Source organism: Psilocybe cubensis, chromosome 3 (assembly GCF_017499595.1).
Source record: "Psilocybe cubensis strain MGC-MH-2018 chromosome 3, whole genome shotgun sequence".
Taxonomy (NCBI): domain Eukaryota; kingdom Fungi; phylum Basidiomycota; class Agaricomycetes; order Agaricales; family Agrocybaceae; genus Psilocybe; species Psilocybe cubensis.
In genome coordinates this window covers 3,417,875-3,435,078 of record NC_063001.1, presented here as the reverse complement: position 1 = coordinate 3,435,078, position 17,204 = coordinate 3,417,875, and the positions used below count along the sequence as shown (strand labels likewise).

Below are 17,204 nucleotides of genomic sequence, written 5' to 3'. Positions count from 1 at the left end.
TATCGCCATCGTGTATGTGTGGATGAGCTATGCAGTAGTGGCTGCACCCTCGATGACGGCCACAGGGAGTGAACTAAATGTTGGAATCGTATTCCTGTGTTTAATGTAAAATTGGTATTCCGCCCCAGGAACCCACTTGCCATCAGCGCCGTATGACCACTGGATATGTTGTCTCCCATATGTCAAACTTTTCAAAGTAGGATTGTGCTTGGAAAGCATCCCAGCAAAAGCGTATTGCTCTCGGAAACTGAGGCAGGTTTTGAACATTTGGTTGATGCCTCGAGTCCGGCCACTGTTTTGTAGTATTGACAAGTTGGCTATTGAAGGAGATAGGTGCAATTTATTGGTGCATAGCCACTCCAGGAGTCCCTGTAGCGAGATTAGTCTGGTAGGATAGCTTCGTAATGTGGAGCATACCTTCATAGATGTCGGAGGTTCGAGAGGGCATCCTTCCTCGTCAACTTCAATTGGGGGTAATTCATTCACCGTGGTAAGGTCGAAGTACCTGTCATCGGGTGTCGTGTCATTGTCTGTAGGTGGAGACTGTACAGCATTTGGATCTAGAGGGAAGCGCAGCTCCAAACTTTTCAGTTTGGGGAAGGTGTGCAAAATTTCATGGAAGATGTCGGGCCTGGGCTGTATTGGAGGCAGCGACAGGTGTTCAATTACAACTGAGCTTTTGGAGAGCTGAGATAGCACCCAAGAGGGTTCCAGGTCATGACTGCCGCTACTCCAATTATCTTGGATTGTAATGCATTTCACAGGGCGGTTGGGAACAAGTAGTACAGCGAGGCTTCCTATTCCGTAATAGCTGCGAAGGTTGGGCAGTGCGGACGGAGGAAGGGATGGATACACTGGGTAAAAGGTAGGCGGTATGCTTGTCACATAGATATCCTGTAGTTGGGGACATGTCTCAAAGAAGGCCATCATAATAGGGACGATGTGAATGTCGATGGTTATCCTGAGAATCGTCAAACACGCGCTTGTCCCCTGAGAAATGAGGTGCTCCAGAATAGGAGAAGCATATTGATACGACTGGATATCGATTCCTTTCAGTCGTTTGTTGGAGAACAGCTCTAGCTTTTGTTTGGTGTATTGTGACCTGAGGTCCCATTCCATGACGCTAAGCTCTTCAACTTCCAGCAGAGGAGTAAATTCGCGACAAGCTATCTCCGGAGACTGAAGTCGAACATCTTTCAGCAGAGGTAAATGAACAAGGGCGTCCAAGACTTCCTCGTCAATATCGATATCCTCGAGCCGAACGATTCGGAGGTTCTTCATGGACAGCAATGCTTTCTTGAAAGCAGAAAGCATAGATGCGTATACCAAAGGACCGTTAGGGTATTGTGCGCCCATGAATTCTAGGTCTGTTTTTGTGATACCTGAAAACATGCACACCCGGGGAAGAGATGCGAATGTGGGATCCGCGAGAGCATATTTCATGCGGTCCTCGAAGCGTAGGGTTTTACTTTCCCACTTTTGATAATCCTCGCTTGAAATACTTCCAGTTATGACCATAATCTCGATGGTTGGGAGATAGAAGAGGAACTGAAAAATTATTGGCCGGCAAATATCTCGAAAAAGTGAGCATGTCTGAGCTAGAGCACGAAGGCATGGAAGGGGTAGATCCTTCCAACAGTTATGCCAGACTTCAACTGGAATCTGATTCTTTCCTTGCATTAAGGACATCTAGTGAAGGAAGAGTATTTAACGATGATTGTGTTGAGAAATTTGGTGCCAGTTGGTGCCACCGTAAGACTCCTAAACAGGTCTTGGCCGCGATTCAGATTTTCGGGATCAAGCTCACGTGGGCGCTATTTTCAGTCCACAAGCTGTCTGACAGCTTTAACCTGGCTTTGACACATCCAGGCAAACGCCCAAGGTGTTTGACTTGCTGCCCGTCAAAACTCGAGAGCAAACCATACGGTTGAAAAACACGGGGGAGGCACCACACGTAGCTTCGTTTGTCGCACGTTGCCCTCCTGAGTGAGGCGCACTACAAATTGTGGCAATTGAACACATAATCAATGATTCTCCTTAGGTTCTGCTTTCGCCTTCGTGCCTTCATGAGGCCGCCTTAACTGCGACGTGCCTTGACGGTGCCCGACGCGTCGAATCCAGCCAGATTTTTACGTCAGTATTTCGACATGACCCGAAGGCAAATAAATCTCGCTTATTGCAGTCATGGCAGAATACTAAAACTAAAGGAATATAGCTTGCGCAAGGTATATACATGTCTTCGTATGGAGCAATGTATAGTATGTAAATCGTTTGGACAAGCTGAAACGGGATATTATCTAGGTGTTACCGCTACCGGAACATATAATTAAACTCGCAGTCTGACGAAAAAACTTCAAAAATAAGTGGGTATACCGAATTCTGCTTAGTCTATCTTGCGGACACAAGCGGGCCACACTTGACCACACCCTTCCATCTCTCAGGCGATGCAAGAAGTGGAGATTACTCTCAAATCCGTAAATGGCACTAGTCAGACTGGATATAGACATTGGCACTGCCGCGATTTTGTACAAAAGGTGACAACTTTTCTACGCACGCCCCTAAAGACAATGCTTACCGTGCTTCTCCTTGCTTTTATAGCATCGGTTGTCAGAGCTTCTGTTTATGTCGGTGGCTCGCAGATTATTGGACAAGAATTTGGACCTGCTAAAGTCGAGTTCTTCGGAGGTAAAGTTTTGCTATATGTCTTTGCTTCGAGCTCCGAATGTACTCTTACCTGGATCCAGGAATACCGTATGCGAAAGCGCCGATAGGCAAGCTACGGTTTCAACCTCCTGTACTCGTCAGGACACCTCCCACAAAAACTTTTAATGCCCAAACATTTGGCAAGGCGTGCCTTCAAGTTACCAAATTTCCCGACACAGTGTCGGAAGACTGTTTGACTTTGAACATTTTTCGCCCTATAGGCACGACTGAGCATGAAAAGCTTCCTGTGATGGTGTGGATACACGGAGGTAATTTTTGATTTTCTACTTGAAAACTAAAGTTGGGCCTCATTCCTTGGAATTACAGGTGGCTTCCACAGTAGGTGGTTGCTGAGATAGTGGATCTGAATGCTAACCATCTTTAAAGCTGGTTCTTCCTCGCTGTACAACGGCACTACATTTGTTGCCCAGAGCATCTCTAGAGGGACCCCTATAATCTTCGCAAGTTTCAACTACCGACTTGGACCATTAGGATTTCCTCAAGGCGTTGAAGCTGGCAAACGTAAAGCCCTCAACCTGGGATTGAAAGACCAACTGGCTGCGCTAGAGTGGATCCAGCTCAACATAGAAAAGTTTGGAGGTGATAAACGCAAAGTGCGTGCCGTTTTAAGTCTATTCCTTTCGATACTTCATTAACTGCAATGGTAGGTCACATTAATAGGACAGAGCGCAGGCGCTACATCGATTAGCATCCACCTTCGCAAGACCAAGATTCGAAGTCTAGCTCGTGCTGCTGTATGGATTCTAGAAGTTAGTCCCTAAGCCTTGACTGATCAATACCCAGATTCTGGAATCTACACCCATCGGCCCTGTCTATGGACCGGACCGCAACGGAGGCTCATGGCGTCGCTTCGTCGAAGCCACATCAGCCTGTGCAGCTCAAGCCAAATCCGGGAACACAATTGACTGTATGCGCACCGCTGAGCCTCAGTCCATATTCACCGCATTGACGGCGGCAGAGGACGTTTCATCCCACTCTTACCATCCTGTTATCGATGGTCCTCATGGCTTTATCGTCGATCGCCCCTCCAAGGTCAATTTGAACGCAGCGGGACTGCCGTTGCTAATAGGCACAAATCTTGACGAAGGGACGCTGTTTATTACTCAGAAAACGAATTCTACCGAGCAGATTGAAGACCTTTTCAGGATAGCTACAAGTCCGTCGCTTGTCAGTCCAGGTCGCCAGGCAGAGGTGATCGCTCAGATTTTGAAGCTATACCCTGATAATCCTGCTCTTGGATCGCCTTTTGGGACAGGAAATGATACCTTTGGCTTGAACAGTCAGTACAAGCGGCTTTGTGCGATTTGTGAGTTCTATGTTCCCTTTTCTGTAGTATTGTTGTTCTAAAAATATGTTTCAAGTTGGCGACTTTTACATCCAATCTCCTACGCGGAGCATCCAACAGCACTCATGCAAAGCTGGTATCAATATCTTTGGATACCTATTCACGGACCCTCACGGTGTCGCCATCCCCGGTCTGGCAAGAACTAGGGCAGCACCAGGTTCTGTTGGAGGTCCGTTTTGCTTACCACTTCTCCTATCAGTTATTTAACACCACTTGTGTGCCTTTTAGTTCCTCACAGTGCGGAAATTTCTTTCTTATTCGACACCTTTGTAAATCGCACGGAAGACGCCCTTAATCTAAGTCAAAACATGCGAGACTACTGGATATCTTTTGCGACGAGTTTGGACCCAAATGACAAGTTTGGCAACACAGCGCGCCCGCATTGGAGGCCTTTCACTCACGAAAAACAAGTCAGTTGTAATTTAAATGACTTTGATAGATTACCTGTGCTGACCTGTTTCATAGGAAATCATCGAGTTAAATGGTTTGCGAACAAAAATGATGACTGGCGATTTCCGAAAGGATCGAATACAAATTTTCCAGAATAACTCGAATACCCTCCACCGTTGAACACTTAGATATACTTTCGACGATGCCATTTATACCCGTTTTTCTTTTAGACTCTTTTAGAATTGGTTTGAAGACATCTCTGCCCAACATGCACGTTCCATTTATTAATTTTGCATTAATCAGAGTATGCCACTCTGTTACTAACATATTTTCTGGCTTTTTTTCAAATATGCTTCTGGCCTACTATGAGCAAATAATGAGTAAACGAAATATTTTTCCAACATTTCCAAAAAATTTACACCAATTGAAGTTCATTTGCCACAGCTGTGATATTTGTCACATAAAAGTAACAGTCACGTTGAGTCGTGCACTCAGGGGCTCACTGTTGCTTTCTTGAACCTTCCTTCACGAACCAATCATCATCTGCGCTGATCCAGGATGATATTATCCTAATTCTGTTCTGCGCGGAGAACAATATCAAACATGTGGCACCCGCATAGGATGACTCTCATCAACATAAACCTTAAATGATGTTGCTACTTCACCTGCGACAGCTTGAGTCTAAACAATAACCTTTGAACCACCCACTTTTCTAGACCGAATATAGTCCTTATGATTCAATCAACATATAAAAACACTTTAATGACGCCTCGCCTTTCAGGTCCTGCGAATCACCATATTGAACAGCCAACGAACAGCTTTGTATTATGGCGACGAAAGTTCCTACGGCCACATCCCCATCGTTTAGGCTTGCGCTCGAAGTACCCTTGTTCTTCTAACGGCAGGGAGGGCTATGCGGCGCAAGTTCTTGCTGACCGAACTCCAATATGAAATGTATGTAACTGGAGAAGCACCCATGCCTCCCGGGAAGATGGTGGTCTATGAAAGAAGGCAATTCTAAAATTTTAGCCAGCGCGCAGTTCTCAAGCGTAAAAAGGTTCGAATACCCTAAAATTATCCTCATGGTTCAGGTTGCTGAAATTTCTATTAACAGAGAGATTTAAATAGCTCCCAAATATGACCTAGTATGACGCTGACATGCGGATTCCTGCGGATTATCGACTCTTCCATCTCCCAGGCTCTCATCGAGGTAGTGGTGATTTTTGTAAAATTGCTTGATCTAACTATTTTGAAGAGTAAGAAGAAGCACTGCCTCGGTGGAAGTTAAGGATATATAGGAGGCGAATATTTCAAGATGTTCATTCCTGGACGATGCTTATCTTGCTGTTAAACATTGCTTTGATAGCCTCAGTGGCTGCTAGGGCGTCGGTAAAGGTCGGTAATTCCACGATTATTGGAAAGGAGTTTGGTCCTGCTAAGGTTGAATTCTTCGGAGGTACGGATTTTCTACATTTCGATGTTATGGAGTCATCTGGATCTGAATCGATCCTCAGGCATACCATTCGCAGAAACACCGATAGGAAAGCTGCGCTTTCACCGCCCAGTGCTCCTTAAATCGCCATCTTCAAAAGTTCTGCATGCACACGAGTCTGGAAAGGGGTGCTTGCAACTTGTGCGTGAACACGTTGTTTGAAGATCTTGTATGATCTTATCCTGTGCTTCCATTATTTCTGTAGACCTCACTCCCCGACACGGTGTCAGAAGATTGTCTCTCCTTAGACGTCTATCGGCCAGCGGGCACTTCTGAACATGACAAACTTCCTGTAATGGTTTGGATCTACGGAGGTACTTTTTTGATTTTCCATTAAATCCAATTGTCATATCATCCCATGTTTTCCCAAGGTGGATTCTTCGGTAAGTGAATCTGGAATAATGTCAAGGGTAGTATTTGATTTGCCTTCGAAGCTGGATCTTCTTCGCTTTACAACGGCACTGGAATTGTCGCCCATAGTGTCCACAGAGTAAATCAATACCTATTACCTGAATATTCAATATGGGCATTAAGAACAATCTAGGGAACTCCAGTAATTTTCGCAACTTTCAATTATCGCCTCGGTCCCCTCGGATTCCCCCAAGGCGTGGAAGCTGGTGAACGAAAAGTTTTGAATTTGGGTTTGCATGATCAGCTGGCTGCACTAGAATGGATTCAAGATAATATAGCCAGGTTTGGAGGTGATAATAAAAAGGTATACCCATCTGCCTTCTGCATGCATCGTGATGCTTACATTTTAGTCAGGTCACTGTATTTGGGCAAAGTGCTGGTGCTGCAGCCATTAGTATTCACCTGCGTGAAAAGAAAATTCGGAGTCTCGCTCGTGCAGCTGTACGGGTTTTCTGATACAAGGAGGCTGCAATATGAAGAAACTAACTCATCTACATTGCTCAGATTTTGGAGTCCACTCCCATTGGACCTCTTTTTGGCCCGGATCGAAATGAAGATGCATGGCGCCGCTTTGTTGCAGCGACACCAGCCTGTGCATCTGTCGCCAACTCCGGAAATACAATTGACTGCATGCGCACTGCCGACTCGCAGGCCATATTCCAAGCCCTAACTGTCGCAGAAGGTGTCTCATCAAGCGCCTACCAGCCGGTTATTGATGGACACGGTGGTTTGGTAGTCGACCGACCATCTCAAGTTGACCAGTCGGAGGCCAGATTGCCTTTATTGATTGGTACCAACCTTGATGAAGGGACGTTGTTCACTTCTCAAAAGATCAATTCGACCAGCCAAATCATCGACTTTTTCACCACCACAACCAGTCCATCTCTTGTCAGCCCGGTACAGCTGGCAGATACCATCGAACAGATTTTGAGGCTTTATCCAGACAACCCCGCGCTTGGATCGCCATTCGGAACAGGAAACAACACGTTTGGTTTGAGCAGTCAGTACAAAAGAATGTCTGCCATTTGTGAGTTTTATATTCCAAATTTATGTTGAAGGAGTATTGAAAATATTTGAACAGTTGGCGATTTTACAATACAGTCTCCCACTCGAACTATCATGCAAAATACCATTAAAGCAGGTGTCAAGGTATTCGGATATCTTTTTACCGATCCCGATGGTGTCGCCATCCCAGGACTGGCAAATCCTAACGCAGCACCAGGCTCTGTAGGAGGTGGGCTGAAGCTCTAAATCCCACTTAAACGTAATTCACTAACGTGGAACTATTTTCAGTGCCTCACAGCGCAGAGGTCTTCTATGTCTTCGGTACTCTGGCCAATCGCACTCCCACCGCCATCTCTCTGAGCAAAAACATGCGTGATTATTGGATCTCTTTCGCAACTAGCTTGGACCCGAATGATAATCATGGCAACACATCGCGCCCGCACTGGCAGCATTTCACCTCCAAACACCAGGTTGGTCGGGTATAATTGATAATGGCATGGCAGTACACAATGGCTGATCTATCTGCTTAGCACATCATCGAACTAAATGGCCATCACACCAGAATGATATCTGGGGAATTCCGAAAGCGTCAAATTGAAGTCTTTCAGAACAACCCAAATACTTTTCATCGTTGAATGCAATTAGGGATCATTTCAAGGAGGCGTTGGGGACGCACCTAAACTTTTTTTGGAGACCAGTTGGACATTTATTCCGTTAAACAACAATGTTTCAGAATCAATGATTTACGACTTACTTTCGTGGACATTGTCATTTCGCTAGATATTCCAAGAGTTGTAGAACCCCCTATGGCGATTGGAGATTCTTCCACCTTCAGTCATGTCAATTTTTATAACCACATTGTTTACAAGGTACGATGTATAGTACATATATTATTTTACACAATTTAAGCCTTCAAGGAATGTAGATTCTCGAATACCCTTCAACACTAAATGGATCGCCATAGGGTATGAGTGAATAAAAAAACTGTGTCAAGGTGATAATGCTTACATCTGGCGACAACACGGGCAACGATGTTTTGAAGGTGCGCTTTTGGATCCTAGAGCTTCACGGCACATATCACACATAGCCAAGCATCTATAATCAAAAAAAATATATCAAACGAGTTTCAAGAAAATGGAATAGCAAGGCATTACGCACCGGCAAGGCCAACAAATGATATCTCTTGGTTCGGTCGTGCAAATCACACACGCACTATTAAGGCGACCGTCGTTTTGGTCATTGTTGAAATTTCTGGTCCTAGTCGGCGGCGGTATTTCCCAGAAACCATCGTCGTCATCTTCACCGTTTCCGATCATAGCTGGCGAACCGGCCCTGGTAGAATGTGAGTTAGGGTCGTTCCTCACAAGCGCATTCCATTTCCTCCTCGTCAGAGGGCTAGGTGAAGCGCCTGTATTGCCGTGCATAAGATGGGCCAGCACCATTTCACCATTGCTTCCTGTAGAGATACCACGGGAGGCATACGGCATCTGATCTCTAGAGTTTCGAATGAAATCTGTGAACAAGCCAACCGCTTCTGCTTCTCGCTCATTGTCATCAGCGCCTTCTCCATCGTCACTTTCTTCATCCTCGTCGGAATATAGCGAATCATTATCATCATCATCCTCGTCTTCCTCATCATCGCTGATGTCCTCGCCTCGCAAAAACCGTTGATATATCTCTTTCTCTTTTCTCCTCATCTCCTCCTCTGAAACTTCTTCGCCGTCTGATTCATTTTCTTTTGATGACCCACTGGCACCACCAGCACCGCGAGATACCACAGGAGGTTTTGAGGCACTTTCCCTCATCCTGACACTTCCTTTCGCCCGCTCAATGAGGAACACCACCAACCCACGAAGGACTCCCCAAAATACGACCAAGAACATCCACACCTCTTTCAAATACCGAAGGAATCCCCTGTGATTGTGACTTCCACTCTCAGAATTGCCAAGGTCGACGGTGCGTATGTCGTTGTTGAACCCGCGAAGGTGTACAGAGTTCGCCTTCTTCTTCCTTCTCCTTGTCAAATCTTTTGTGCGGGTAGCCACAGCAGATGACGATGAGCCAGCGATGGCATATTCAGAGGCGGACCGCGAAGCTGATCCATAGTACACTTCGCCCACTTGCTCGCGGCCCAGGCGTATCATCCCATGTGTGCGCTGGTTGCTGTCGAATCGGCCGTTGGAGGCGTCGCGCCCAGACTCGTCACGTCCCCGGAACCTCACTGGAAGGTTGATTGGCGCAACTTCATTGCCCCACCCGCGCAAACCTGTTGCTTCCATGCTGGCAATGCCAACACGGAGGAGAAGGACGCCAAAATCTTCCTCGAGAGGTAAGCTTTGGAAGAAGCCAGGATCATCTTCTTCCTCATCTACATTAAGGAATAATGAGAAATGAAACGTCAAATCAGTCATGGAGTAGTGGACATACCGTGCAGCATGGTGCCTTGACCGACTCCCAGCCCGCTGAGTACGCGGTCGACCCTTCCTCTGACTAGAAGTTGCATCACGACGTTTAGGAAGATGGTAGTAAGTATGACGGCGATTAAAAAAGTCTCGAATACATTAGGAATGTAGTTCAACAGAGGATAATTGACCGAAGACCGCCCCTGATGAGGAGAGACCTGAGGTGTTGATGTTGTGTCTGAAATTGTCGCTGAAGGTGTTGGGATGGGTACTTTAAATAATTGATGCGAAAAGAGTGTTCCATGGAAATGGGCAAGGGATAGCAGAGATGTCAAAGCGGTTGGGAAAAGTCTATGTGTTGAAAGGCGTTTCGAAATCGATAAAACATGAAAAATAGTCAACTAATATGTTTGTCAATATCTTGAATACCAGTATAAATGCGACTTTCATACCTGAAGTAAGGGAATTCCAATAGTTATGATAGCGTGTTTGTCGGGTCGAGAGGCACCCCCATCCGGTGTAAATGTATGCGTTACAGGCGATGAATAAACATGCAGTAGAAAAGCGTATCCGACCTAATTGATTTCATGAGTTTAACGATTTCCTTTACTGTCAGAGCAAGATAAAACATACGAGATTGAAAGGGGATGTGTTCGGGTTGCCATTATTGATCGGAAAGCCGGCTCCCATCCCATCTAGAGCTTTGATGAATCCTTCAACCAGAAAAGCTGCACACACCGCGCAGAATGTCTGCCAACATATTTCACTCATTTCCTTCTGGTAACACCACTTCCCAAGGTTGTCAATCCAGCCTAAAATACCGAACCATGCCACCTTTTGCTCAGCACTGAATTCGGGAAAGACCTCAGAGGTCTGAAGGGCTAGAAGGGACCAGAGTAAAAGCATTTTGGAGAGAAAGTATACTGATGGGAGGTGTATTATGAGACGTGTAGTCGTCCGAGAGAGATTCAAAGGTAAAAAAGAGCCAAAGATCTGTTGCCATGAAAAAGAATGGCGCCATGAGCTTGCAAAACTAGGTCCAAAACGGTAGGCGTGGCGAGAGCGACGTGCAGGGAGTCGCGACGGGATGATTACATTCTGCATTCTATGAAGCAGGATTGCCTGATATAAAAGCAATCAGGGACAACAGATTTACGTGAATTATTGTAACAGACGCACCATGACGAATAGTCCAATCATGTACCAGGATGTAAAGAAAGCCAAAGGCCCTGGAAATACTGGGAGTTGCTCAGCACCTGGCCTTTGTGCTACTGCTTCTGCATTCGGAAGTGGGGAAAACGTCTCTGATACTCCTGTACCCCAACTTTCAGCCGACACTGACGCAGAGGATGCATACGGCGCGTCTAATGATGTACTCCTTCGAAGTCTTGCTAGAAGCCGAGACCGAGGGAGCATAGCAAAGATAGAGCTGAAGTTTAACGATATGTTATACGAGCCTAACAATGGAAATGATGGCGGAATGTTGTTGGGTTGCGGAGGAGGTACCACATCGCCAATAACGGCAGCCCCATTCATTGTCGTACACTATGCAATCGTCACGGTCGTGTTTCAACCTCGAAACGCTATCGGAGGTAAAAAAACTATGAGTTTATCACTCTCCGCGCTGACTGAAAGGGTCTTGATTTTTTCGACACACTCGAGAGTCCGAGACTTCCTCCAATTACCCCTAAGTTAACTCTATAAGATATTGTAGAGTTAGGCAACCAATTCTTCCAACAGCGTTCAAGGCAGCGAAGCAGAACAATGTACGTCGAAAGGTAACGGTTTATGAGTGTCGTAGAACAAAACAGATAGGCACGAGTGCACACTGCAGCCTGTCAAAGACATCGTCACGATGTCATCAAACCGGCATCATTGACAGCTTTGATCTCCGAACAATGTCCAATACGACCCTGTTAACTTTTTGGCTTTTTGGGCACTGCCTCTCTACGTACGTCAACATTTCAACCTGACGCTTGAAGCCTCCATATTCGAGATAGGCTATGATTATCTTAACGACCAAACCGCTGCATCGCTATGAAGCGGGTTCGGGCAACACTGTTATAGTCGACATGGCTATGACGGTAATTCTCGACGGCAAATCGTCAGGGAGGAATGGTTCAAATACTATGGAGTGACTATCCTATCATGTCTACGATTTCCGCACATTATGGCTGGGGAACCTACGCGATGGGTCGTTGTGGATGATACGGACGGAGGTATAGATTACGTTGGGCCCAGTTGGCGCGCAGATGTCGGGAGTTTTGATTCGGCGGGCAACTTTGGTCTCCCTTATCGAAGAACTTTGCACGGAACGAATGTGGATGCGAGCTTTTCATACTTATTCAACGGTAATATCTGTCCAAAATTCTGCTTTTTTCAAGTGTCTAAACGAGTTTTCATGCAGGCACAGGCGTGAAACTCGTAGGCTTCAACAATCCACGCAACAACTCGGGAGTCCTTGACCCTACTTGGGAATGCCTTGTTGACGGCGTCAACATCAGGGTAGGGAGATCGTTTCAATATCCAGAACACAACTGGTTATTTTGCGATTCCCCACAATTTGCCGATGGCTTGCACAACCTGACCGTAAAAGTCTCCGTCAAAGCAGGGCAAACCTTTTGGTTCGATAAAATCATGTATTCCCCATCACCTACTTTATCTCTATACCAGAAGGACATCATCGTCGACAACGGAGATTCTGGGTTCGAGTATGGGGATGGATGGCAGTCTTTCTCTGCAATAAGCAACATGACCAGTATAACGAACTCGGTCATGAGTTTCAACTTCACAGGTATGTCATTTATTTTTGAAGGATGATTAGCTCATTAAGTATAGAAGCATCATCCAGGCTCTTCATTTTCCTGGTATGGCTTTATACCGGGAGATTACCCAACCGCATCATCATCAGGGACATACAGTGTGGACGGCGAAGAGCCTGTCCAATTCACGTTGAACGGACTCTCCCCCGGCTCAACCACTACACTATATAATCAGAAGTTTTTTGAGACGCAACAATACCCTGTCGGCAACCACATGGTTGTCGTACAATATTTAGGTGGGCCGAAAGTGACCCCTCTTGTTCTTGATTATCTTGTTATAAACAACGGCACCGATTCTCCATCCTCATCACCTACGTCACCAATTTCGCCGTCTTCAAATTCATCGGGTACAACATCCACTCCGTCCAACACTCAAGCAGGCCCACTACATCCAAACAGTACCACGAAAACTAAAAACAGTGCCATCGTAGGAGGCGTGATTGGAGGAACGGTGCTTGTTCTTTTTGCAATAGTAGGAGCTCTCTGGATACGGAAACGGGGCAGGAATCTGCTTTTCAAGAAGTCCTTTGAGGACTTGCCAAAGGAATACATTATCAACCCATTTCAGTACAATCCAGATGCAGCAACAACCATTGTACAACCTCGAAGACCACCGCCTCCACCTGTGGAAAGGACTCGTCAGAAAACGCAACGTTTTTCTGGGCCAGATGAGGACCCATTCTCACCTCCAGGGCATGCGGGTCCATCGCCAAATGATTCAAGGCCTATGATGTATCAGATTACTATTGATCGTAAACGACGGCTTGCCAGGCAATCGGAAGACAGGATTGTGGCTCAGAGACAGTCCAATTCCGCAACCAGCCCGTCGCATACCATCAACGCCAGGCAATCAAGAATAGAACCCCTCAGGCAATCAAGCTCCAGTTTTATACCCAGTCCGTCCCACAGCGTCAGTGTCCGAAGCTTGAACTCTTCGGGCTCTGCGCCTCTTATAGTGCATGAAGACAGTGGTATTCGAATGTCTGTACCTGAAATTGTCAGAGCAGTAGAGATACCTCCGATATACACCGTTGGATGATGATGTGTATCGCTATGTTTTGTATGTGCCCTGGCGCAGGGAAACCCATTGCAACAATATGAATTACTTTCAAGCAACTTTCAAGAGCCACTTGCGTGGTATTCTGTCAATCCTCCCGGTCAGCGCCAACGCGCGAGTCGTGTTCTCCCTATATGGAATCAGGTGACTGACGCGTTTTTGAGCCACGTCTGTACGGCAAAAGCCGTGACATTCACGAAATGACATTTTGATACAGCTCAGTCATATTCCAACTAGGACTCTACACGGGTCTATCTGTCTAACTGTCGCTAAACTCTAGTGCCCTGGCGTCGGGGGGTGGGATGAAAAGACGCAAGTATTTGTCGATGTATTCGGCAGGAATGCCCTCCTTCAACGCGTCAGCGATGCCCATGTTCATCCTGTATATGTACTCTTTTCTCGGGCTGCTTGCACCTTTCCTCTCAACATCGATGTAGACCAATGCCCGTACAACCTCCTTTGTAGGGTTGTCGCGTGTACCGGTGAAATCCACGGGGATGATTTGTTTCTGGTAGGTTTCTCCCTCGTAAAGGTCGAGGTCGTGTTCATCTCTTGCAGTAAGTTCGTACATGAGACCATATACAATGTCTCCTGCTGATGGTATAATGTTTCCATATCCTCTCTCGTTTATGATCCATTTCCTTTGATAATTTTCTGGACATGAGTTCCGTGAAGAGTCTGGCAGTGCGTATTTGCTCTCACCAGTTTTTTAAAGAGCCTACACCAACATATTTGCTTTCTGGGCAACGTCTCTTCATTTGGTCAAGCCATAGGTTGCTTCCATAGCCAAAGTATACTGTCTTGGAGGACATCGTGGGTCAGATTGAAGCTGGGAACCCTGCGCCTGACTCTTAACCTGTGCTCAAGAAAGGGGCATGATCCAAAAATAAACAAATGCTTCCGTGCCAGATATGGTGCCCCTTATTGGGGATTATTACGTAATACACAGCTACTTTTTTTTTGAACCTCCACTGACCTTTTGCTGCAACTCTCCTACCACTCGACCAAGGATCAACCGTGAGGTCACTCTAATCCACCAATTTTCATTCTCTAAAAATTAAGATGGCCGACGAATCTCATGGAAGGGCTTGGCCTTTGGCTGATGCTGACCTTACCAACTCTGTGAGTTTTTAGATAATCATAAAAAAACAACATCGTCCTTAATTCTCCTTGCAGATTCTCGAGCTCGTCCAACAGGCCGGTCAGTACAAGCAGTTGAAGAAGGGTGCTAACGAAGGTATGACCATACATTTCTTGCATAATCAAAACGTCTGAAATTGGTTTTAGCCACCAAGACTCTTAATCGTGGTATTGCTGAATTCATCATCTTGACCGCGGATACCGAGCCTCTTGAGATTCTCCTCCATCTTCCTCTTCTTTGCGAAGAGAAGGTCAGTGTGTTCTCACTAAATGTATTTTGATTGCTGTACTCAAACGACAATTCTTTCCTCACAGAACGTACCCTACATCTTCTTGCCTTCCAAGGCTGCCCTCGGCCGCGCCTGCAACGTTTCCAGGCCAGTCATTTCTGCCAGTGTGACCACTGGAGAATCCAAGGAGTTGTCCTCGCAAATTATCGCTATCAAGAACGCTATCGAGAAGTTGATGTACTAGGTCTATACGACGCGCCTTTTATCTAGGTTGATGAATACATGAAATGATTGAAAACCTCAGCGAAATTTTGTTAATCAAAAAGTGCTGTGTTTGTCCAAGCCATCGACGAATTTGATTCCATACTATGCCCTAGGAAATCTTCGAGACTCAAGCAACCTACTCCCGAATTCATGTTGTAAAATGTCAGGCAAATATAGACTGTTTGTCTGCATGAACCGCAGAAATCACTATATAATTCGTTTGATACAAATCGGAAAATCATTTTACACTCTGCTAAGTTCCAGTTTTATGCCCTTCTCTCTTTCTGGGACAACAGACATCATTAACACTCTTGAGCCCATCAAGGGAAGAACATGATCTCCCATGGTAAACTCGTGTACACCAGAATCCTGTCCGAACCACCGCAGTATTCTGCAGCATTCCCATTGCATGGCATCATGCAGTCAAAAGAGACAGTCGATTCTCCAAGAGGATAATCTCGGCTTGCACACCCTGCAAATAACGCAAAAATCAGATTGACAAATTTCTTGGACACTCTCCTGTAGATACTTACAGCATTCTCTAATTGACAGGTTGTAGAGTGTTATTTAGGTTCTTCAGGTTCGATATGCGAAGAAAAATGAAGCTCACTGTCCCCATTCCAACCCCGCGCTAGTGTAGCCGTCTGCGGCACATGCGTCGATACATTTCTCGACCGTCATACTCGCAGATGGAGGATTATTGGTGGGTGTATGAGGAAGGGTACGACCGCCAACTCCATCCCTACAAAGGCTCTCTCTATCAGCGTTCCTTATACATACCCAAGGCAAACTTACTCCCAGCATTCAGTGACATTCCACCCATTGTATGTGAGCACGAAAGATGCAGGGCCCGTGGTGTACGGCCCAGCACCAGTGGAATAAACTTGCATAGCGCCGGGACCCCCACAAGTGTTCGACGCATCGCCTGGGCAAGGCGAGGTGCAGCCTGTGGAAGTGCCATAATCGTACAAGAACGCGTTTCCGCAATCTGATTTTGGTGTCAAAAGTTACACATGGTGAGCACCGGTTTTTTAAGACAAGATCAAGAACATTTGGCCTTACAGCACTCATGGCCGTTCTCAACGCCAGCAAGAGCGTACCCGGCTTGGAAACAGGTATCGGCGCAACTAGCAAAACTTGTTTCAGCTAGATTGCTACCTGCTCCATGGCGCAGTATGCGTGGCGAGCCATCACTGTGAGGATTTAGATTTTTGGAATTTGAACTATGAAAGGAGGGCTTCTTACGCAAAACAGCCCAGAAAAACAGGGTTCTCTGTTTGCCTTGCGCCCAGTTCTCGGCTTGATGCACCGACAAGAGCGACAGCTCCTGGCGAATAATAAAGCTGTTTACAAAAAAGGTTTATTAGAATAGAAGTAAACATGGATCAAAGGAAACTTACAATGACGGCAAACAGTAGAGCACAGAAAGAGCTTCGACCGAGCATATTTGTAGACCCAATGGATGCGAATCAATTCGCAGACAGTGAAATGCTTTTGTCTGAAATATAAACCACAGTCCCGCTCCGACTTTATAAGCTGGAGGCAGCTGCATACGGGCCGCAGCCGCGCTGGTCACATCTCCGTCTTTCCCTTAAAATGATGATTATGTCAAAGAAAAAGAAATCCAGAGAGGCGTTCCTGGCAGGTGAATAGGTAAATGATAAAAATCCCTCCGACATGCGGTGAATGTAGCAAGGCACAGCGGCATTGGAGCCTAGCGAGTGCTTGAAAAATGGAAAACAAGTATAGACTGTGATGCCGACGATGGGGGTCGTAAAGTTGGCCGAAGTTGATCCTTGTGTTTGGTGTAATGAATGAGGGTAAATGCTTTGTTATTAGTACATGATACAAATGTAATAAATATAGGAATACAGATGCTTTGTTACATACAAGTTACATCCCCTTGAAGGGAGTGTGGGCAT

General features: G+C 46.0%; 7 protein-coding genes across 7 annotated transcripts; 3 read left to right on the top strand and 4 right to left on the bottom strand.

Annotated features, from left to right (window-relative positions):
- Nucleotides 1-27: 27 nt before the first annotated feature.
- On the bottom strand, nucleotides 28-1,518 carry JR316_0003946 (uncharacterized protein; the record flags this gene model as incomplete). Its single annotated transcript, XM_047889715.1, has 1 exon — nucleotides 28-1,518. The coding sequence occupies one exon, from the start codon at nucleotides 1,516-1,518 to the stop codon at nucleotides 28-30; it is 1,491 nt and encodes a 496-aa protein (XP_047752089.1).
- Nucleotides 1,519-2,567: 1,049 nt separating this feature from the next.
- Nucleotides 2,568-8,002, top strand: JR316_0003945 (Lipase 1; the record flags this gene model as incomplete). The annotated part of the gene is made up of 19 exons (XM_047889714.1): nucleotides 2,568-2,685; nucleotides 2,745-2,972; nucleotides 3,091-3,317; nucleotides 3,372-3,458; nucleotides 3,508-4,030; nucleotides 4,086-4,238; nucleotides 4,298-4,479; nucleotides 4,535-4,553; nucleotides 5,826-5,915; nucleotides 5,974-6,092; nucleotides 6,157-6,265; nucleotides 6,323-6,334; nucleotides 6,386-6,441; nucleotides 6,496-6,666; nucleotides 6,717-6,803; nucleotides 6,867-7,389; nucleotides 7,444-7,596; nucleotides 7,656-7,837; nucleotides 7,898-8,002. 19 exons carry the CDS (start codon nucleotides 2,568-2,570, stop codon nucleotides 8,000-8,002), a joined length of 3,144 nt encoding a protein of 1,047 aa, XP_047752088.1.
- A 422-nt stretch (nucleotides 8,003-8,424) lies between these two features.
- Nucleotides 8,425-10,675, bottom strand: JR316_0003944 (uncharacterized protein; the record flags this gene model as incomplete). The annotated part of the gene is made up of 5 exons (XM_047889713.1): nucleotides 8,425-8,462; nucleotides 8,581-9,735; nucleotides 9,795-10,170; nucleotides 10,222-10,344; nucleotides 10,403-10,675. The coding sequence occupies 5 exons, from the start codon at nucleotides 10,673-10,675 to the stop codon at nucleotides 8,425-8,427; spliced, it is 1,965 nt and encodes a 654-aa protein (XP_047752087.1).
- A 1,264-nt stretch (nucleotides 10,676-11,939) lies between these two features.
- JR316_0003943 (uncharacterized protein) lies at nucleotides 11,940-13,630 on the top strand (the record flags this gene model as incomplete). Its single annotated transcript, XM_047889712.1, has 3 exons — nucleotides 11,940-12,120; nucleotides 12,177-12,563; nucleotides 12,621-13,630. The coding sequence occupies 3 exons, from the start codon at nucleotides 11,940-11,942 to the stop codon at nucleotides 13,628-13,630; spliced, it is 1,578 nt and encodes a 525-aa protein (XP_047752086.1).
- A 277-nt stretch (nucleotides 13,631-13,907) lies between these two features.
- Nucleotides 13,908-14,460, bottom strand: JR316_0003942 (uncharacterized protein; the record flags this gene model as incomplete). Its single annotated transcript, XM_047889711.1, has 2 exons — nucleotides 13,908-14,289; nucleotides 14,351-14,460. 2 exons carry the CDS (start codon nucleotides 14,458-14,460, stop codon nucleotides 13,908-13,910), a joined length of 492 nt encoding a protein of 163 aa, XP_047752085.1.
- A 250-nt stretch (nucleotides 14,461-14,710) lies between these two features.
- JR316_0003941 (RNA binding protein snu13) lies at nucleotides 14,711-15,262 on the top strand (the record flags this gene model as incomplete). The annotated part of the gene is made up of 4 exons (XM_047889710.1): nucleotides 14,711-14,770; nucleotides 14,825-14,885; nucleotides 14,936-15,039; nucleotides 15,104-15,262. The coding sequence occupies 4 exons, from the start codon at nucleotides 14,711-14,713 to the stop codon at nucleotides 15,260-15,262; spliced, it is 384 nt and encodes a 127-aa protein (XP_047752084.1).
- Nucleotides 15,263-15,888: 626 nt separating this feature from the next.
- On the bottom strand, nucleotides 15,889-16,727 carry JR316_0003940 (WSC domain-containing protein; the record flags this gene model as incomplete). The annotated part of the gene is made up of 5 exons (XM_047889709.1): nucleotides 15,889-16,024; nucleotides 16,078-16,270; nucleotides 16,345-16,475; nucleotides 16,528-16,625; nucleotides 16,683-16,727. 5 exons carry the CDS (start codon nucleotides 16,725-16,727, stop codon nucleotides 15,889-15,891), a joined length of 603 nt encoding a protein of 200 aa, XP_047752083.1.
- Nucleotides 16,728-17,204: the final 477 nt, after the last annotated feature.